At 40.5% G+C, this 22,284-nt stretch overlaps 2 protein-coding genes across 10 annotated transcripts in view; one reads left to right on the top strand and one right to left on the bottom strand.

Annotated features, from left to right (window-relative positions):
- PFKM (phosphofructokinase, muscle) overlaps positions 1 to 5,914 on the bottom strand; it is a 54,327-nt gene extending 48,413 nt beyond the window's left edge. Inside the window, exons 1-3 of one of the 3 annotated variants that reach the window (XM_045365134.2) lie at positions 5,783 to 5,914; positions 3,752 to 3,842; positions 2,988 to 3,110 (exon numbers count right to left, since the gene is read on the bottom strand). In XM_045365134.2, the coding sequence (XP_045221069.1) occupies positions 2,988 to 3,110; positions 3,752 to 3,842; positions 5,783 to 5,791 (223 nt within the window). In that variant the 5' untranslated portion in view covers positions 5,792 to 5,914. Of the gene's footprint in view, positions 1 to 2,987; positions 3,111 to 3,751; positions 3,843 to 5,391; positions 5,723 to 5,782 lie in introns of those variants that run through there. The other 2 variants (XM_045365133.2, XM_045365137.2) reach the window with 2 other exon arrangements.
- Positions 5,082 to 22,284, top strand: part of SENP1 (SUMO specific peptidase 1) — a 60,433-nt gene continuing 43,230 nt past the window's right edge. The window contains exons 1-5 of one of the 7 annotated variants that reach the window (XM_005570702.5): positions 5,082 to 5,174; positions 9,840 to 9,887; positions 13,272 to 13,402; positions 14,971 to 15,055; positions 20,878 to 21,037. In XM_005570702.5, coding sequence (XP_005570759.1) covers positions 9,884 to 9,887; positions 13,272 to 13,402; positions 14,971 to 15,055; positions 20,878 to 21,037 — 380 coding nt within the window. In that variant the 5' untranslated portion in view covers positions 5,082 to 5,174; positions 9,840 to 9,883. The other 6 variants (XM_015430852.4, XM_015430849.4, XM_005570701.5 and 3 more) reach the window with 6 other exon arrangements.

Genomic DNA, 22,284 nt, shown 5'->3' with positions numbered 1-22,284 from the left:
CACAAGAAGCAAATGGGTGAAGCACCACTCCTTTGGAATGCTTCCCCATTTTCAGGTCACTAAAAGTAGTCTTGAGAGTCACTAGTTACCTAGGCAGGTTGCCCATCATCGAAGTCTTTATATACAGGAGAGGCTTTCTGTCTAGTGGGCAGCTGGATCTGCTGGATCAGAGTCTGTACCACAAAGATGCCTGCTACCCCTGAGCTTTTGTCCTGGAGGTAGTTGTCCCACACTCTTACCTATCTTACCTATCTTGAAATGCTAACTACCTTTCTTTACAAAGCCTAGGGGTCAGGACATAGGGGTAAAGGGTACAGCCTAGGTGACTCACACCCTTGCTACGCCCCAGTGCAGGATCAAGTGGCTTTCTTATGTCAGGAGCTGATCCTCTACGGGCCACACACACACACAGCCTGCCTCATTATAGTACAGGCAGAGCTGCTTATACTGATAGGCAAGATGTTGGAAAAAACAACAGCTGCTTCCCTGCCAGGTATGAGACAAGAAAGAAATATATTCCATTTTTCTTAAGGACTAGAGCACAGAATCTCCATGTACAACTGCACTTAGAACAAGGAGCAGAACACCCTGGAGGGAGTCCCTGTGAATTTCTTGGGCTGGCAGAAGCAGAAAGACATCAGGCGAGGGTTTTTTTATGTTTGGGTACCAGTAGCTCTGTGCTCATCTCTGCTGTTTGATGACATGAGTTCCTCACCATTTCACTGGTGCCCTAGAGTGATGCATTGCCTAGAGGTAAGAAATGGAGCAAGGTAATGGCATTCATCTCATCAGAGCAGATAACTACCCTTGTACCTCTCCAATCCATCCCCCACCCAGGAGCCAGAAACATGTTTTAAAAGGCAACATGATCCTATCATTCTTCAGTGATTTCCCAGAGCTCAGAAGTGTCAACAAGACCTAGAAGGCACTGCACAGTCTGGCTCTTACACCATCTGTACAGTTCACTCTCCCGCTATTCCTCCCATCATCAGGTCGCATTGGCCCATTCTACTCTTTCCCATTTCACAGTCTATTGTCCCCTTTTCTGGAAAGCTCTTCTCTCTTTACCTAGCTAATGCATACTCATCCCTCAGGCCTTCCTGAGAAACATTTTTCTGACTTCTCAGGCCATATTACATCCCCTGTTTTATCCTCTGATTACATGGTATTATTTTCTTTCATTGCACTAGCACCATTCTAGTTATATAACCATGTGTGTGATTGTGTAATTACTGTCTTAGTCCCATAAGACTATAAACTTCATGAGAGCAGACAATGTACCTGTTTTGTTTACTACTTTATTCCCAGTGCCAGGTACAGTACCTGACATAGTATGTGCTCAACAAATTCTCTTGGAAGTCAAAGGAGGAAGAGTAGGAGGGAGGAAGGAAGGGAAGAGGAAAGGATGAGGAAGGAAGCAGGGAGGCAGGCAGAAGAGGAGGAATGGAGACCTTATTGGTGCTGGGAAAATACTGGATTTCCTTCTCCAGTAGGAAAGCTGAAAGGGTTAAGAGTGGCCACTTACCTGAGCCGCACAGACCCCAGGGTTTAAAGGTAGAAGTTGAACATCAGAATTTTGTCCATGAGACAATGCTGAGTTCAAACCACAGAAGCAGGTCCAGATGAGTCATCAGAGCAAAGGGAGTCTGAGGTGAGTATTAGGTACATCAGGGAAAAGGAGAATCAAAAAAGCAGGAAAGATGAGGGCAAATAAGAAATAATCTGTACAAAGTCAATAAACAATAGGAAAAAGCTATCAGCTGGGTTTATTTCTTGCTGCTTTCTATGCAGGGGCAAAGGAAGTCTCATTAAAGGGATGTAGACCACAAACAGTTGCAAAACGAAGAAAAAAAAAGAAAAGAAAAAAGGAAAGAAAAGAAAAAGAAAGGAAGGAAGGAAGGGAGGAAGGAAGGAAAAGAAAAGCTGGCTCTGAGCAGTCAGCTGGTTCTTCCCTTCTCTATATATCTATGACTTCTTATTTTGAACCAATTCAACATTTTGAACCAAAGTTATTAAGTTCTTAACTTACACATTGTTCCATATTATCTCCCCTCCTTAATCATAAGATCATAGGAAACAAGGAAAGTGTCTAGTTCATTTTCTCATTTCCTAGAGAGTCTAGTCCAATGATTTCAAATGTGAGTGCCCAAAAATATGGCTAAATACTGATATATATATTTCATAAGTGCTAGGAGTTGTTACTTTAATGAAATTATTAACTTTCCGAGGAAAACCTTTTAGTCCTGAGTTCCTTCTGAAAATATAAGAGAGTTGAGCTAAATAATCGCTAAGGTATTTCCAAACTGTAAGCTACTGGGGCAATGGCAAGGATATGTCTTATACGTATGTTTTATAACCTATCATTTCTAGTATATTATTGGGCAAATAGTGGGAACTTGATAAAGATTTGCAGTGAATTGACTCCAATATAGATGTAATTAAGTTGAGACGAAACATACAGATGTGTTTCTGAAGCTTCGTATAAATTGCTTGTGAATTGAACATTATTTAAAACATACATGAGAAATCTATTATTAAACGGTTTCCTAAGATGAAAATTTTTTACAATATTTGGAATCATTTTGTAAAATAGTAACTCTTTTAGTCGATTTTTTTAAGTTTCACATATTTATATATCAAGGATGCTGACAATAGGATAAACCAGATTAGTAGTTTACAGTTATGAGCCAACTGATTTAATATTGATCAAATTAAGTTATTCTTCATAGAGAGAAATGTCCATTTCCCTACAGTTTCCCAGATGATCCATCCCCCACTCTCTCCCTTTTTCCTTTCCCTCCCCATCCCTCTTTCTCTTTCTCTCTCTCTCTCTCTGTTTCACACACACACAGATTTTCCCCCTTGGGTCTTAACTTGTATTTCAGCTTTACTTCAGTAGCTCTACCCTGATTTATAACACTATGCATACAACTTTCACTTTCCCATATTCCTTTGCACATTTCTTGCTGTTTACCCACATGCCTCACCAGTTTTGAAAACAGGTATGCTTCTCACGGTGTCTGGATCATCCAAAGTATCTAGACTCTTCAAGGTGTCTGTCTTTGTTGGTGGCTTTGGTATGAGCATGCTGGAAGTAGAAGCTTCCCCAGCTGAGAAACAATAGTTTTAGGTCACCCTCAAGGTGGGATTCAGGGAAGGGAGTGTTTCTTACTCCCTTTCATTTTTCCTATGACTCTGAGCTGTTCAGGGCTTTCTTTCCAAAAATCCAGTGAAAAATTAGAGAAGCGATGACTGTTCTCAACAACTCTCTTACCTCAAAAAGATTCCATTTCCTTGACATACATGGGGGAAAAGCAGAACATATAACTAGATACTTTGAGGTGGGGTGGATGAGAAGGCCATTTTTCCTTAAGGCTTGATTTACTTGATAGTTTTGGAGTGTCAGTTATAATGACAATAAAGATTCCCACAGATGAGCCCAGACTGGTCAAAGTAATTCACATAACAACACAGAAATCAATGAACAACTCATGGGGTAAATTTTGTTCCCCCCTCAACTCTCAAGTCCTCCTTATCTGCCTGGTGACTATCACAACAAACCAGGTCAAAAATCTTACCTGGAAAATACATGACTCAGAGATCAATATTTTATCAAAGTGAGAATGTGATAAACTAGTCAGTTGACCCCTAAAATCCGTATTTATACTAGAAAGCTTCACATCCTGTATTGAGACTTCTTGTGAGAGAACTCATTCTCTGTCACTGGAGTATGATCAGGAGACAATGGTACCTGTTCTCTGAGGAGTCCTGACTAACTGGCGAGATTGAATCACACACATGAAAAATTTCAGATGAAACTCGTCTTTATGCATGGCTCCCTCCTAGAAATAGAGACAGAGTTTAATCCAAATGAACAGAGCTCTGGAATAAGATGTCAATGACTGACAGACCAGCTATGCTCACTACTACTAGGCCTTAGGACTTGACAATATAAAAGTATCAGCATATGAGGCAACACAAATAATCTACTTTGATGTATTTGACAGGGCAGGATCCCCTGAACTCAGTAAGCTTCTGAGAGTATCAGAAAGGCTGGGGGCCTCCACAAACTACCCTTCTTCAAGTCTGAGCTCAGACTGTGCCTGTGGCTGTGATCTGAGTGTAAAGGACCTACTAAGGGGGCATTTCTCTAAGACTTCTACAGGGCCTGGGTCCAGAGGCCTGCCAAGCTGAAGTGCTTGACAAACAGCCTGGATGAACAAACATATTTCTTCCCATTATTTTATTTTAAAAAGTATGTCAGATTCCAGGCTAATCAATGTGTCCCAGGAACAACAAAGCCCTTCAGAGGTCAGAGGTGATTCCTGGGTCCTTCTCTATCTCTACCCAGAAAAGCAGATCTCTAGTGGGCTCCCAAAAGCTTTCCTCACAGCTCTGCCTGTCTTTCAAATTCCTCCAGAGTTCTCGAAGTTTCTACATCTTGCCAGCGTCTAGCCTAATCCATCCTCAAGATGCTTTCTTCTTCTTTTTTTTTTTTGTTTGCTGAATGGTCAATCAAGCATGAGGTGGTGCAGAGTATAGGACTGCAAGTTAAGAAACTTGTTTCCTAGTCTTAGATGGGCCGTGCACTTAAAATCCTTGGGAAATCCCTTCACTTCTCTGATCCTGGTAACACTAAAATATCTCCAATAACCTCTACGAGCACTAACGTTCTGTGATTCTCAATAAAACACGAGATAGCCTGAGATCGATTTAGATCTCAGGTCCCCATCTGTCGGGGGAAGCCACAGGTTTCCGCAGATTTAGGGCCACAGCAAAAAGCTGCCATGGAAACTGGAACCCAAGCAAAACACGCCGTGCGGAACCAGAAGGCGGTGAGTAAAGGAGCTGAGGGAACACAGAAAAGCATAGGACGAAGGGCACACTAACAGTATTCCGAGTACGAGAAAGCGAAAACGCCCAGACTGAAAAGGGTACTGAGAAATTACAACAAGTCTTAAACGCTCCCTTGGCTTCTCGGGCCTCGCCACACCGCGCAGGCGTCCCACTGGTCCTTAACTCTGTTCTTTGACCTCCTGCCCCAGACCCCTCCTCTGCAGCCACCTAGCGGCTCTTCCGGTGCTGTGAAGGCGGTTCCGGTTCGCGGCGGTTCCCGGGTTTTGCGTTCCGCGCCCGGCCGGAAACCCCTTCGCATGGCAGCCGGTTCCGGTTCGGTGAGTGGCGGCGGGAAGCTGGGGGAGGGGTGAGGATGGAGGGATCCTGCTCCAGGAGACTGTGTCGGACCCGGTGCGCCGGCCCGGGCTGGACTGGGCGGAAGCGGGGAGCACGGTGGGGCCGGCGCCTTTTCCTCTGCCCCGCCCCCTGGGACCACCTCCCCTCCCCCCTGCTGTCCGGTGGCCGTGCTGTGGCCGCCGGTGGCCGTTAGGCTACCTGAGGCCGTTCCCTCTGGTCTCTCTCTCCTGGGCCGCGGAGAGGCCGTCTCCCTGCCGTTACAGCAGGCCCCATCCCAGCGCCCAGCGGTACTTGGGAAAAGGCCGGTTGCGATTCCGGGGCTTTCCCGCCAGAGCAGGGTCTTCTCTAGGGAGAGCTGTTTTCACCGGGAAGCTTGGCTTTCTGTGGTACCGGCTTCATCTCCCGCCTTCCTTGAGACCCCAGTGATATTTCTCGACTACTTCTGCGTCTCACGTAAACATTTCTCCAACTCTCTTACTCTGTGGTATCTCCCTGAGATGTGATATCGCTAGTGCCACCACCAGAAAGAAACGTCTGGACCCTCCTGCTCAGGTTATGAAAATCCCCTTAACTACCACAATTTGCTTACCTGGCTCATCGCCTCCTGGTAATTCCCTTGAACCGTCTCTTTCTTGGTGTACCCTAACGTGATCTCTGGATCGTTTCTCTTTCCTTGAGCTTGGTGATTTCTGTTTATCGGTGCCTGTGCAGTATTTCCACTATCTGGTTGGCAATAACTTGCTCCTTTATCACTTTCAAGTCAGCCTTGTTAAAGTCATTTTACTTCATATTTGGTACACTTAGTATATTTGGAGTGGTGGTGATTCTTGTAATATTCATATAAAGCCTTTTATCTACTACCAACTATTTGACTGACGGTCTTTGTTATAACTGGTTATTCTGGATGGATTAGATCACATCATCTCCTAAATCTTTATTCTTCATAAAAATAATTTGTGTTAAGGACTCATGTTGAAATACAGATTACCCTGACTTTGAAATTACAGTTACAATGCAACTTTAAGCATCTCTTTAAGCATGATCCCTTAACTTACTTCCAGTTTACATCTCCCCCCGCCCAACCACCCTTTATTTTTCCTCTCTAGTCCCTTTTAGGAAGACTTTTTCATTTTTAACTGACTTCAATTAATTATCCCAACTGCAAAGATGGTCTTCATATCACTCATCTAATGAGTTGTCTAGAGGGAGTGGATGGGTACAAAAACAGGTTCTACTACTTCTGCCTAAGGGAATGCAGTTTTTGACTATTGCTTTGGACCTCTGTCCTTTTCTTCCCAACTTCTACATCTTCTATCAGTTGTACCACCTCTACTGTCTTGCTGTACCTGTTTATGGATCTGGCTTTCCCTACTAGACAGTGAGCTGCCCAGTGGCAGGGACCCTTTCTTAATGCACATAGTTGGTGCCCGGTAAATGAATGTGTATGGAAGAATTTGAATACTTAGGGTTTACGGCGTTAGAGTATTAAGGTGTTTAAGGTGTTAGAGTCTGATTGGGAGAGATTACATGTAAAAATAGAGGGGAAGAAACCTCAAACACATGACGATATAATACACACTATTGTACACATAATTGTTTTTCAGAACTTGGAAAAGGGCGATTTCACGTGATTGCTTTCACACCCTTCTTATAAATTGTTCTAACCACATCTTGGTCCTGGATAAAGCTAACATTGCGTGTTTCTCTCTCTCTCTCTCTCTTTCTCTCTCTCTCTGTCTGTATATAGATATATATAGGTGAAATTATATCTATCTATCTATATATTTTGAGATGTAGTCTCGTGCTGTCGCCCAGGCTGGAGGGCAGTGGCGTGATCTCGTATGCCAAGAAAACTTTAAGCAGCCTTCCTTTGTGTGACTTTCATTATTGTGACCAGAAAGAAGGCCTATATAGATATATATAGATCTAAATATATATATATAGAGAGAGAGAGACATAGAGATACAGATATAGATATAGATATAGATATAGTTTTTTTTTTTTTTTTTTTTAGACAGAGTCTTGCTCTGTCACCCAGGCTGGAGTGCAATGGCGTGATCTCGGCTCACTGCAACCTCTGCCTCCCAAGCGATTCTCCTGCCTCAGCCTCCTGAGTAGCTGGGATTATAGGCACCTGCCACCACACCTGGCTAATTTTTGTATTTTTGGTAGAGACAGGGTTTCAATATGTTGGCCAGGCCCATCTCGAACTGCTGAACTCATGATCCGCCCTCCTCGGCCTCCCAAAGTGTTGGGATTACAGACGTGAGCCACCACGCCCGGCCTCAATACATATTTTCTAGTGACTTCCTTACAGCACTAAACATTGTCTTTTATAATCCCCTCTTTGCGTATGTGTAAGGTTATAAATGTTTCACCACAGTTGTGAAGACTGTGATCTTTTTTGTTCTTTCAGATTTCCCATTACCTTGTGTTCCTCTACTAACCTGACTTCATCTGAATATTTGTAATGGTTTATGTTCTTTCAGTAAATTACATGACCAGTGTATACTAGGAAATGAATTATTAGAATCATTTCTTAAAAAAGAAAACATTTTTACAGTTGCATGAATTTGGTGGCATCAAGGTTCCAGATCCAGCATTTTCATGGAGAATCTTGGGGTGAAATATTCCTTCTCCCAATGTAACTGCAAGTGGCTAAAAGAATGTACCGTAAGCACACTGAAGAAGCTGGATATATTTGTATTAAAATATAAATGTGGGGTTTTAATTATTTAAAATTATAAATCAGTGTGGATTCCCCAGGGTTAGTGAGGGATTACTTTTAAATTGCCAGTGTGTATGAATCTTTGAGGTTGTGTTAAAGGATTTGAAGTTGTATAATGTTTGAAATGTGCCTTTGCCCTGGAGTCAGGATACATGGATTCTTGTCCTTTTTTTGCCCTATCTGTGTGATTTCAGGCAAGTCATTTAACCTCTCTGGATATGATCGGTAAAATTCTTTGAATTTCTAGCTTCCTTTTCTCTTCACATCTATCTTAACAAAATGCAAGGAAATTAACGTGGGATTATTCTTTTGGGCACCAAGCTTTTAAGTTGGCATTCTTCTTAGTAATAATTTTAAAAAGGCTAGTAATGACAATTATGAAGCAACTTTAAAATGTCAAAAAAGTGTTGCTAATGTATTGGTTGATAAGATTTTTTCCCCCTTAACCTGGAACCAAAGGGAGTCTACTCTATTAAAGAAGAAAGAAGGGGAAAAAATAACCTGAAGAATTTTTAGATAAAGAAGTCTTTTAAGTTGAGCATTTGGAAATACATTTGAAGCCTAAATCTAAGGCTTAAATTCTTTAGGGATCCTTCCTGGCAATACTAGGTAATCAGATAATTACTCTGCTTAGTCTATAGCTCTGCCAAGAAAACTTTTTTTTTGAGACGGAGTCTCGCTGTGTCGCCCAGGCTGGAGGGCAGTGGCATGATCGCATATGCCAAGAAAACTTTAAGTAGCCTTCCTTTGTGTGACTTTCATTATTGTGACCACAAAGAATGCCTATTATCATCATCCAGCCTCATGAATACATTGAAGCCCTAGTATTGCTATGTGGTTGATGAAGTGCTTAATATTTTAAAAAATATGGTTATAAGATTATAAATATATATAGGTGTGACTATTACCATCCCTAGTAGCCTCCTCCTCTTGGAAATCTGCCAAGACCGTATGTGCTGAGGATATGTTTATTAACCTAGTTCCAAGCAGTTTGGTTGTGGTTTTTTTTTTTTTTTTTTTTTTTGAGACAGAGCCTTGCTCTGTTGCAGTGGCGTGATCTTGGCTTACTGCAACCTCTGCTTGCTGGGTTCAAGCAATTCTCCTGTCTCAGCCTCCCGAGTAGCTGGGACTACAGGCACGCACCACCACACCTGGCTAATTGTTGTATTTTTAGTAGAGATGAGTTTTCACCATGTTGGCCAGGCTGGCCTCCAACTCCTGACCTCAAGGTATCCGCCCTCCTCGGCCTCCCAAAGTGCTGGGATTACAGGCGTGAGCCACCGCACCCGGCCAGCAGTTTGGTTTTTAACACCTTTATTTTGTGGAAAAAGTGGATATATCAGAGGAGACAGTAATTTTTATATAGGCAAAGGGGCTTTGGTTTGTAGCAGTTTGATTGATGATGTTGGGGGAAGTACTTTGTACTCCTCCAAAGTAGTCCTTGATTGTCGTTAGAGTATCAGGCCGCTGAGTAAGAGATGGAAGAAAAGTCTTAATAGGACCATCACAAAGTCTGTCACTTGTTTGTGAAGTGATTTAGCATGAGGTAATAGAACAATGAGTTGGGAAGAATTTCTAGGTTATAATTTTGGTGTAGTTGCTGACATTATGACTTTATGCAAAGCACTCAGTCTCTTAAGGGTTGGCGCTCCCAGCTTGCTTCTTGCTTTAATATTCTGTGATTCTGTGGGTAGTCTGTAATTGCTGTTTAATGTAGCACAGGTTGCAGAAATGTTTGGAAGCACCTCAAGCTAGTTTTAGTTTTTACCCTTTTCCCATCAAGTCAACTCTTTACCACCTTAGATTTTTCTCCACTAAGAACACAAACAAATGTCACTTCTAGTGGCTGCACCTTCTAAAATTAAGTGAAGTAGGCGTTTCAGTATGTAATTTTTCTGTTTTGTGTCTTCTTTTATAGGACTTTGTATCTTTGCTAAAGTCAGTGATGTGAAAAGACTTGAAATGGGTAAGACTAACTAGTTGTTGAATCCTTTTAGCTACTCTCATTGGTTAAGCTAGAGTGAAAGAATGGGTTTTCCTAACATTTTCAGTATTTGTATCTTTGTGCTTAATAATAATTTTAAGAGAAATCTTAATCCTAATTATGTAATACTATATGCCAAACATAATAATTATTATTATTATTATTTATTTATTTTTTTAAATTTTTTATTTTTTTTTTGAGACGGAGTCTCGCTCTGTCGCGTGTAGTGTTGCTCTGTCACCCAGGCTGGAGTGCAGTGGCACCATCTCTGCTCACTGCAGCTTGTGTCTCCTGGGTTCAAGCAATTCTCCTACCTCAGCCTTCCAAGTAGCTGGGATTACAGGCATGTGCCACCATGTCCAGCTAATTTTCGTGTTTTTAATAGAGACAGGGTTTCGCCATGTTGGCTAGGCTGGTCTCAAACTCCTGACCTCAGGTGATCTGCCCACCTCGGCTTCCCAAAGTGCTGGGATTACAGGCATGAGCCACCGCGCCCGGCCCACATAATTATCTTTTGGTTAGAGCATTGTTTATGTACTCATTTAGGAGTATTATCTCATTGATTATATTGAAAAAGCCAAATATACCCTGGCAAACATTTACTGTGTACTAGACACTGTTCTAAGTATTTAAAATATATTAGTTCATTTACTCCTAACATCTTACAAGGGTACCTAATAGCACCTACCAAGTAGGTTACTGTTATTATCCCTATTATATCACGAGGAAACTGAGACACAGAAGTTAAGAAGCTTGCCTAGAGTCATGTGCTATAACTGGCAGAGCCAGGATTTAAACCTAGGCACTCTGGTTCTAGAGTTTTCTAGAGTTCTTGTTCTTTTTTTTATTTTATTTTGAGACGGAGTCTCACTCTGTCACCCAGGCTAGAGTGTAGTGGTATGATCTCAGCTCACTGCAACCTCTGCCTCCTGGGTTCAAGCAGTCCCCGTCTCAGCCTCCCAAGTAGCTGGGATTACAATCGTGCATGTGCCACCACATCCGGCTAATTTTTGTATTTTAGTAGAGATGGGATTTCACCATGTTGGCCAGTCTGGTCTTGAACTCCTGACCTCACATGATCTGCCTGCCTTGGCCTCCCACAGTGCTGAGATTACAGGGGTGAGCCACCGTGCCCAGCCGAGAGTTCTTGTTCCTTAGTACTATGTTATACTGACTTATAAATGACAATTTGATTAATGTAAATATTTTATTTCATTTAGCTAGTGTTACTGAGAATTGTGATTAGGACATTTTTCACTATTTCATTTATAGTACTTTATGTCTGTTAAGGCGATCAATATAAGATCAGGACTAGTAGCTAATTTAGAAATAAGTTGAAAAATCTATACACTTAGATTTTATAATATCCCTATGTTCCTTTTAGATTCACATTAGCTTTCTCTCTATTCTGTGTTTTCCTTTTCCTTAGTCTGCCTTCTCCTTCCCTGTTCATTTGTTTGCATTTTCTCTCATTGCTGATACCAGTGTAAGTCATTGAATTCTGTTACCTTTATTGCTTCTATTCTAGCTCTTCTGTAGTAATAAAGTTATCAAAAATGGTTCAAAAGTAAAATTCTGCCCTAATGTTATAGTTATTGAGCTGATACCTATTAAGAGCAATATGAATAAAATTATGCTTCTAAAAAATTTCAGGCAGATGATGATGATGATGATGATGATGATGATGATTCTTCTTATTATTAGAGACAGAGTCTCACTCTCTTGCCTAAACTGGAGTGCAATGGTGTTATCTTGGCTCACTCCATCCTCCGCCTCCTGGGTTCAAGCGATTCTCATGCTTCAGCCTTCCAAGTAGCTAGGATTACCACTATGCCTGGTGTATTTTTAGTAGAGATGGGGTTTTGCCATGTTAGCCAGGCTGCTCTCAAACTCCTGGCCTCAAGTAAGTGATCCACCCACCTCAGCCTCCCAAAGTGCTGGGATTACAGGTGTGAGCCACCACACCTGGCAGGTGGATTATGTCTTAAAGCACTTTTTTGTGTTAAAACAGGAAATGAACCAGTGTTAACAGTGTTTATTACTGAATGGTGAATTTTTTGCCCCAATCTTTTATATTTAAATTTTTTTCTGTAGTTAAAATGTTTAAAAAGTTTCTTTTGGGAGCATTTTTGTTTTTTGTTTGTGTTTTTCTTTGCTGTTTTCTGAGATGGGGTCTCACTCTGTCGCCCAGGCTGGAGTGCAGTGACTCTGTTATGGTTCACTGCAGCCTTGACCTCCCCACGCTCAGAGGATCCTCCCAGCTCAGCCTCCTGAGTAGTGGGAACTACAGGCATGCACCACTACGTCTGGCTAATGTTTTGTTTTGTTTTGTTTTTTAATAAAGACGAGATTTTGCCATATTGCCCAGGCTGGTCTCGAACTCCTGGGCTTAAGCCATCCGTCTGCCTCAGCCTCCCAAAGTGCTAGTATTACAGGTGTGAGCCACCTTGCCTGGTTTTGTTATTTTTAAAACTTTAAATTAAGCTGTTTTTATATGTGTACAAGTTTTGAATTGTTTTGAAATTAACTGAGGCCATCTACCAATGAGCCAATTTCTGTACATGGACCTCTGTTGACAATGACAATATGAGATTTTTGCCTTTAGTTAGCTATTAAAGAGGCATTTTATTTTATTGCAGAGTTGTTCTTCAAGTTCTTTTTTTGTCTTTTTTTGTTATTATTGTTAGACACAGGGTCTCTCTCTGTCACCCAGGCTGGAGTACAGTGGTGTGATGATAGCTCGCTGTAAATTTGAACTCATGGGCTCAAGGCAATCCTCCTGCCTCAGCTTCCCAAGTAGTTGAGGCTACAGACATGTGCCACATTGGCTGGCTAACTTTTTTATTTTTTATTTTTTTGAGATGGAGTTTTGCTGCTGTTGCCCAAGCTGGAGTGCAATGGCGCGATCTTGGCCCACTGCAACCTCTTCCTCCCAGGGTCAAGCAATGCTCCTGCCTCCACCTTCTGAGTAGCAGGTACCCGCCACCATGCCTGGCTGATTTTTGTATTTTTAGTAGAGACGGGGTTTCACCATGTTGGCCAGGCTGGTCTCGAACTCCTGACCTTGTGATCCACCTGCCTCGACCTCCCAAAGTGCTGGGATTACAGGTGTGAGCCACTGCACCTGACCTGCTGGCTCATTTTTTAATTTTTTGGAGAGACAGGGTCTTGCTATGTTGCCTAGATAGGTCTTGAACTTCTGGCCTCAAAAAATCCTCCTGCCTCAGCCTCTCTAAGTGCTGGGATTACAGGCTTGAGGCACCATGCCTGGGTGGGAAGTGTTTTTATTTGGTGAAAAGATTGGTTCATAGGGGAAACATTATTGAAGAATTATGTGACTTGAACTAATCCAGACTCTCTCCCTAGATGATATTGCTGATAGGATGAGGATGGATGCTGGAGAAGTGACTTTAGTGAACCACAACTCCTTATTCAAAACCCACCTCCTGCCACAAACAGGTTTTCCAGAGGACCAGCTTTCACTTTCTGACCAGCAGGTTAGGAGCAATTTTCTTCCTTTAATTAATTAATTATTTGGGCTCCTCATACGTTTTCATCTTATGTAGTTTAAATACCACACTCAAAAATATAAGCATGGATATAAACTTTTTAGAATCAGTAATTTTAGTGTTTGGAATTCTGCTCTATATATTAAAATTAAGACAAGGAAGTTAAGACAAAATAGGCTATGTATGAGTTCTTTGAGAACAGTACCTTTTAGAAAACTCATTGTTTTCTGAATTTTAAAATTACTTATATGCAGATCGGTGTTCTTTTAAACTAGCGCTTAAAATTGCTGAGCATTAAATGGGGGAGAAATGTGAAAATATAGGGCAGCTCTGAGATGTCTGTGCCTGGTTTTCAAGGTCTGGTTCAGGACCAACAGCATCAACATTACTTGGGAGCCTGATAAAAATGCAGACTCTCAGGCTTTACCTCATATCACTGAATCAGAATTTATATTTTAAAAACATCCTCATTTGATTTATATGCACATGAAAGTGTGGGGAGCACTATTAATAAAGCAATCTTTTTCAATAGGAAAGCCATTAGTAATTTGGATGAGATCATTCTTTGATGTGTGAATCTTTCCTAATAGGATATTTAGCATCCGTGAGCCCTAGGCACTAAATACCTGTAGCATACACCTCCCCCCCCATAATCATTTTAATAGTTAATGTATGTCCACACATTTCCAGATATGTACCCAGGGTACAGCACCACCTCTGATTAAGAGCTATCTCTGTAAAGTTAGCAAAACAACCAAAACCAGATTGATTTTTCTCAGCCTTTTTAATATGTGTTATAACTGGCTTTCAGACAGGATGTACTAAATACATACTTACCTTTTAGTGAACATTCTTTGAATTAAGTTGTATAACAGATATTTTGCCTGTTTTTTTTCTTGAAGCCTGAATTATTTCATTAGATTGTCTACGTGTTTTCCTTTCTTATTAGTATGTAGTACTAATATGTATAACATGTAAATATAATTATATTGAGTTCTGAAATAGTCTTAGTTCTGCTATAGTCTTTATTTATTTAGAGACGGGGTCTCTCCGTGTTGTCCATTGCTAGTCTTGAACTCCTGAGCTCAAGTGATCCTTCTGCCTTGGCTTTGCAAAGTGCTGAGATTATAGGCATGAGCCATTGCACCCGGCTTATAGTCTTGTTTAATTATTTATTTTTCCTAATATATGCTTTTATTTTATTGTTAAAAAACATGACATGGCCAGGCATGGTGGCTCACGCCTGTAATCCCAGCACTTTGGGAGGCCAAGGTGGGTGGATCACCTCAGGTCAGGAGTTCAAGACCAGCCTGGCCAACATGGTGAAACCCTGTCTCTACTAAAAATACAAAAATTAGCCAGGTGTGATGGCACATAATCCCAGCTGTAATCCCAGCTACTCAGGAGTCTGAGGTAGGAGAATCACTTGAACTTAGGAGGCAGAGGTTGCAGTGAGTAGAGATCATGCTGGTGCACTCCAGCCTGGGCAACAAGAGTGAGACTTTGTTTCTAAAAAAAAAAAATGTGACTTAAGAAAAATCTTCTGCTTTGTTTAGATTTTATCTTCCAGGCAAGGACATTTGGACCGATCTTTTACATGTTCCACAAGAAGTGCAGCTTATAATCCAAGCTATTATTCAGGTATGACACATTACTTGGAGTCAAGGGACTTTATACCTTTTGGATTTCTTTATAGCATATCTTTTATGTTTATCATCTCCAAAAGTAAAGACATTGTCAAAAACAAGATGGTATTTTCTTCACTAGAACATCATTTGAATGGCTTTTCCTGTGTATGTGGTTGCTATGATACTTTACTGATTTTGTCTCATCCAAATACTAGTTTTCTAGTGGGAAAGTGTTTTGAGAATCTAATCTAACTGTCCATTATGCCATTGTAAAAAGCAATACAACTTTGTTTTTGACTTTTTTGGGGGATATGTGTATGTGATGTGTGAAAAGGGTGTTTGTTTTGCATTAATTTAAATCACAGAGCTAGTTTATTTCTGTTCTACTTGAAACCATGAAACCTGAAAATTTATTTATTCCTGAGCTTGTCCTTCTTTCAGGGCAGGAAATGTTAACTGTGTGTTTCTGTCTAGCACCTGCCACAGCCATATGCTTGCATATTCAAGGGCTTGCCTATTTAACTTGTGATCCATGACAGAAGTCAGCATTCTCTAGGCTGTTCTTATCCTGTGACCTGCCTGACTTATCTATCATCTGCCCTCTTACTAGGGTTTGAGATCCTCCCACCTCAGCCCCCTGAGTAGCTGGGACTACAGGTGCATACCACCATGCCTAGCTAATTTTTGTATTTTTTGGTAGAGACGGAGTTTCTCTGTGTTGTCCAGGCCAATATAGTTTTAGTTTTTCATCTGTCGACGTGTTCTTTTTTAATCATTTTCTGCTCATTTCTAATTCATGAAATTGATACGCACATCCACAATCCCTTCTGTGCAATTCCAAATCCAAAAACCTCTGAAAACCAAAAATTTTTTTTCACAACTCATTTGGCTTCAAAACCTGACCTGAGGCTGGGTGCAATGGCTCAGGCCTGTAATCCCAACACTTTGGGAGGCCAAGGCGGGTGGATCACTGGAGGTCAGGCATTCGAGATCAGCCTGGCCAACATGGTGAAACCCTGTCTCTACTAAAAACGCAAAAATTAGCTGGGTGTGTTGGAGGACACCTGTAATCCCAGCTACTTGGGAAGCTGAGGCAGAAGAATCGCTTGAACCCAGGAGGTGGGGGTTGCAGTGAGTGGAGACTGCGCCATTACACTCCATCCTGGGCAACACAGTAAGACTTCATCTCCAAAAAAAAAAATACCTGACCTGAATTAATTCCTTGGCAAAACCTACTTGAACTGACACTAAGCTGTTTATATTTTTTTCTTTTTTAAAATCTCTGTAAAAATGAGTATTTTCACATTTTGCTGCAGATAACATGTTTGATTACGGAGTGCTGTTACAGATTATACTTGAAGGTGTTACCTAATATGCCAGGTTATCTTTCTAAAATTCCAAAAATTTTAAATTTGGATATAGAACTGGACGCAAGCATTTGATTTGGGATAATGGGTGTGTGCCTTCATTTGCTTCATTATTTTCCTTATGGTTTAGGTGCACATTTACCCTTAACCATTTTCAGCTGTTGTTAATAACATGCCCTAAAAGCATTGGTATATAGAGCTTTTTTTCTTCTAAGTTTCAGTAAACCCTTGATACTCACAAAGAATATAACTAAGGTTATCTTAAGTTCTAATATAATATTTGGCCAGATTCCTTGGCTTTCTACTCAGTTACATAATTGTTGAGAGTTATATTTTTCTTATGTTTATCCTCATACCACAAGTTGATTCCTATATCAACAGTCTTACACTAAAAGCTTCATGTCTCACTTGAGTACCTTTTTTTGGAGAAGAAAATAATTACAACAGTTGCTATATATAGATGATGAATAGAGAATAACAATAGTGAATAATAAAGTCATACTGAAATGGGGATGCTAAATTACTCACAGCTTGAAGCAGAGTACTCAAATTTGTGTCTAACAAATCTCATCTAGTCCCTGATGGAACAAGCTTATGGCATGTCACAGACATCAAAGGTCACTTTCTAAAAATCAGTATTTTAAATCTGTGAACGTCAGTGGTCTTATATATACTTTTTTCTTATAATGAAGTCTTTAATTAAAACCTACTTTTTACTATGGACTTTAAAAAAACTTCTTCCTCTTTCCATACTCGTTCCAATTATGCTCTCTCCTCTGGATATACTCTTTTCTAATAATCCCCACATCGATTGCAGTGGTCATCACCTTCTGCCTTACCTCTTGATTGGGCTAGACACGGACCCTCAGTTTACCTGCCTTAATCTGCTGATCCTGATTTTACTGGTATTTGTCTTCTCTCTCACCCTGCTGTCTCCTCCTCCACCAGGATGAAAATGAGCAGGAAGGCCCAAACTTTAGGATCTAGGATCTGGAACTTCTCCTTTATTGCTTTATTGGGTTAACATCTCTAGATCAAGCTTTTTAAAAATCTACCTCTCAATCCACTTAAGATTAGAGTATTTAAAATATTGATTTTTTTAAAAATAAAGTATTAAAAACTTTGTTACAGTTTACTTTGTTACAGTAAAACTTTATATGCCTGTACTCCCAGCACTTTGGTAGACCAAGGCGGGAGTATCACTTTCGCCCGAGTTTGAGACCAGCCCAGGCAACGTACTGAGACCTTGTCTCTACAGAAATAAAAATAAATTACCTGGACTTGGTGACATGTACCTGTAGACCCAGCTACTGAGGAAGCTGAGGTGGGAACATCACTTGAGCTTGGGAGGTCAAGGCTACAGTAAGCTGTGATGGTGCCACTGGCACTCAGCCTGGGGGACAGAGGGAGGCCCTGTCTCAAGAAAAAGAAAAAGTTAGGCCGGGCGCGGTGGCTCACGCCTGTAATCCCAGCACTTTGGGAGGCCGAGGCGGGCGGATCACAAGATCAGGAGATCGAGACCACGGTGAAACCCCGTCTCTACTAAAAATACAAAAACTTAGCCGGGCGCGGTTGTGGGCGCCTGTAGTCCCAGCTACTCGGGAGGCTGAGGCAGGAGAATGGCGTGAACCCGGGAGGCGGAGCTTGCAGTGAGCCGAGATCGCGCCACTGCACTCCAGCCTGGGCGACAGAGCGAGACTCCGTCTCAAAAAAAAAAAAAAAAGAAAAGAAAAAAAGTTTAACTGTAAACAGAGAAAAGTAGGATGAAAAGAAATAATTTTGCTCATGCTTAGAATAATTATCAATGTCTTCTCTTTGGAAAATATGTTAAATTAGGTTACCAGAATGATACTTGGTAGGTAAGATTATTTAAACATCCTGCTATTATTTTAACTAAAGTTAACAGGAACAACTGGTAGTTACTTTCATAGTAAGTAGTTACCTGACACATTCTTTTTTTTTGGAGACAGAATCTCACTCTGTTACCCAGGCTGGAGTGCAGTGGCATGCTCTTGGCTCACAGCAACCTCCATCTCCCGGGTTCAAGTGATTCTCATACCTCAGCCTCCCTAGTAACTGGGACGACAGGCGTGTACCACCATGCCTGGCTAATTTTTTGTATTTTTAATAGAGACGAGTTTCACCATGCTGGCTAGGCTGATGTCGAACTCCTGGCCTCAGGTGATCCACCTGCCTCGGCCTCCCAAAGTGTTGGGATTACAGGCATGAACTCTACCACACCCAGTCTTGACACATTCTTTTTTAATATGAAGTTTATTATATTCATAAAAGTATTGCTTGTCCCTGCAGAAAATTTGTACAGAAAAGTAGAAAAATACCCATCACTCTATCATTAGAACATAACCACAATTAAATTTTTGGTGTATTTTCTCCTAGTTTTGTGTGTATGTATGTACACATAATAGGTAATCTTTTTTGTGGTGTTTGTAACTCTGATTTCTTACAGAAATCAGTGATGACAGACTATCATGTTAAACTCTTATTATATGTGGCCAGGCACAGTGGCTCACCTGTGTTATTTCAGTACTTTGTCTTTGGGAGGCCCAGGTTGGAGTATCACGTAAGGCCAGGAGTTCGATTCCAGCCTGGGCAACACAGTGAAACCCTGACTTTCCAAAAAAATAGAAAAATTAGGCATGTATGATGGTATGCACCTGTAATCCCAGCTACTTGGGAGACTGAGGCAGGAAGATTGCTTGAGCTTAGGAGTTCGAGGCTGCAGTGAGCTATGATTGTGCCACTACAGTCCAGCCTGGGCAACAGGGTGAGTCCCTGCCTCAAAAACAAACAAACAAAACAGTATCTGTAGTTTCCTCTTAGTCTGTCTCTAGCTTTGCTTGATCCCATCAGCAACAGAACACCATTCAGCGATTGATTTCATTAAGTGTAGTTGGAACCACCTTTTTCTGTTTAAGCAGACTGCTGCCTGATCTTCTGCTTTTCTCCTTGCATTTTGAAGCTGCCGTCTCTGTCACATGCCATTGAGAATGCTACTCTGACTTATCCTTGGTCTCAAATTTCACACCTGTTAGGGTAACTTGTATTTTTGACAGACCGATTCCTCAGACAGATATCTCTATTTAGATCATGCCCTAATCAAATTTTAGCCAAAACGTGTGAGAGACAAATATTTCTACTGTTATGACTTTAAACTTAAGTCTAATAATTTTCTAGTTTTTTACTAAGACTCATTTTCATTAGCCTCATGTTTCTGTCCTCAAAGTTATAGTAATAGATGCTAAGCATAGATACTGATTACAAAGGAACAAAGTTACAATTCATTTTGAAAGTAAATTAGCTTATTTTAATTATCAGACTAAGGTCACCAACTGTTGAATTAATTAGTACTAATACCACCCTGACTGCTGCTTTTTTCTTGTCTTATTTACCCTACATCCTGACATCTTGATTAGCTTACAGAAACACAAAATTATATTTTTGAAGGCTGCCTATTTGGATAGAGTATCAAAAGATACATTAAATATTTTTAATAGCATACATTTACAATATTGTGAAAAGTTCTATAGTAATATGCGTTAAAAGAATATCTTCAAAATAATGTCAGCACTAGAAAAAAATTCCAGAAGTAGAGAATTATTATTCTTATGTTTTCACTGGAGCTCCTTAGAGTTCCGTAACTTAATGTCTGAAGTTATTTTGAGGGAGCTGTTTTAAATTGTCCAATTCTGCAGATAGGGAGAGGAGGGTATAGAAATTATTCTACCACTCCTAGCTGAAACTTCAGGAGGTTTTTGATATCCCAGATTGTAATCCATAAGTTAGAAAATTCAAATAATAAGTAATTCTCAATTAATCTGATTGTAGTAGCAAACACTGGAGTAATAATATGTTTGATTATGGCATTAAATGACTGAAGATTATTATACCAGAACCAGATATATGTGATGGGTCATTCCTTGCCATAAACCAACCAGAATAAGCAGCAATTAGGTTGTCTCTGCTCTTTGAGAGAGTACCTGAGTCTTGAACATGGTAACTAAAAAGAAGAAAGTGACACTAGCTGCTTAGTAAGCAATAACTGTTGTTCATTTGAATTACAATTCTCATTGGCCCCCCACCTGCTTTCTTACTGGTCTGGCCTACCTTCTTTCAGGCCCAGGCCTGGGAGTGCTTGCAAGATATAGTTGGGGTAAAATGTTGACTTTTGGTGGACACCACGGAGTCACATTGATGCAGATAAGGCACATGGCTGTGGCAGGATTCAGCTCCTTCATCAATTTTCAGGTTAGTATGGCTGAATCAATTATAGTTTGTAGAAGTTCCCCTACTGCAGACTTTACTGGCAGTTGAGACTGGGATCTTTCTTCCATGAGAGACATGGTGATATGCCACATTACTTTGGAATACAATAGTTGGTCATGGTTGCAGTCATAAGGAGAACCACCTGTAGAATTTGTTTAATTTATTCAAACTTTTATTTTTTTAGATAATCCTTCCTCAGACAGTTTTCTTGGCTCAGGCGACTTAAGAACCTTTGGCCAGAGTGCAAATGGCCAATGGAGAAATTCTACTCCATCATCAAGCTCATCTTTACAAAAATCAAGAAACAGCCGAAGTCTTTACCTCGAAACCCGAAAGACCTCAAGGTTGGTATTTTGTCATCTTAGTTCTCAAGCCCTTCCTCAGATATAAGAGAAAGTGACTAAAAGGTAGATAGTTACTACATGGGGATTTTAAAAGAGTAACACCATCTTTGGACTTTAAACCTTAAGGATATGAACAAATCCATGTTACATTTTCAACTTCTCATTTACTTAGTGCTGAATTTTTATGATAGCTAAATTTTACTGGAAGAGAGAATTTTAAGTAAATCTTGGTGGATATGAGAATATTGGGATCCTTAAAGAACAGTATGGCTCTTGCAAATCTTAAAGTGAAAATCAGTCAATCTCTGCAATTTGAGCGGAAAGAAACACATTTTACAGCTGTCATGTGAGCAGAGACCTGACTTAAACTAAAGCAGTTCTCTACCTCATGACATTAGTCAAGTAGATCAAGCTACTTCTATATATTAGAAAATAAAGAGTCACAGGCCAGGCACGGTGACTCATGCCTGTAATCTTAGCACTTTGGGAGGCCGAAGCAGGTGGATCACCTGAGGTCAGGAGTTCCAGACTAGGCTGGCCAACATGGTGAAACCCCGTCTCCACTAAAAATACAAAAAAATTAGCCATGCATGGTGATGTGTGCCTGTAGTCCCAGCGACTCGGGAGGCTGAGGCAGGAGAATCGCTTGAACCTGGGAGGCAGAGGTTGCAGTGAGCTGAGATCATGCCACTATAGCTGCAGCCTAGGTGTCAGAGTGACCTCGTCTCAAAAAACAAAAAAGATAGTCATAGAGAACTTTATCCTAGTTATTCCAACTTCATAAGCTCTACCTAACAAAACTTACATGGATTATTAAAGGAAGATGAAATTTGGCTTAGAAACTTTTTCCCTCAGGTATTTTATTATATTATTATTTATTATAGTATTTATTATATTAGTAAATATCTCTTTTTAAAAATAGTATTTATGACTACTTAAATTCTGCCCTGGTGTATTTTAGGAATGTGGGATCATTTAATGTACTGTTTAGTCAAGTTTGAGCTTTGTGGTGTTGATAGAAGCCAACAAGATGGCTTTTATTTTATTATACACATGGACTCCAGGAACATGTGTCAGTACTCCCTGGGATCATGTTCCTCACTTAACTTTTAAAAAATTATACAGTAATTCACTCATACACTCACATTGTAGAAATCAATATGTTACCAACAAAGCTGAAGATCCCTTGACTGCTACCCACAATCCCAATCCCTTCTCCTTGGTGTGTTTCTTTCCAAACCTTTTCC

This window comes from Macaca fascicularis, chromosome 11 (assembly GCF_037993035.2).
Source record: "Macaca fascicularis isolate 582-1 chromosome 11, T2T-MFA8v1.1".
Classification (NCBI taxonomy): Eukaryota; Metazoa; Chordata; class Mammalia; order Primates; family Cercopithecidae; genus Macaca; species Macaca fascicularis.
This window is presented reverse-complemented; position numbering and strand designations above follow the sequence as displayed.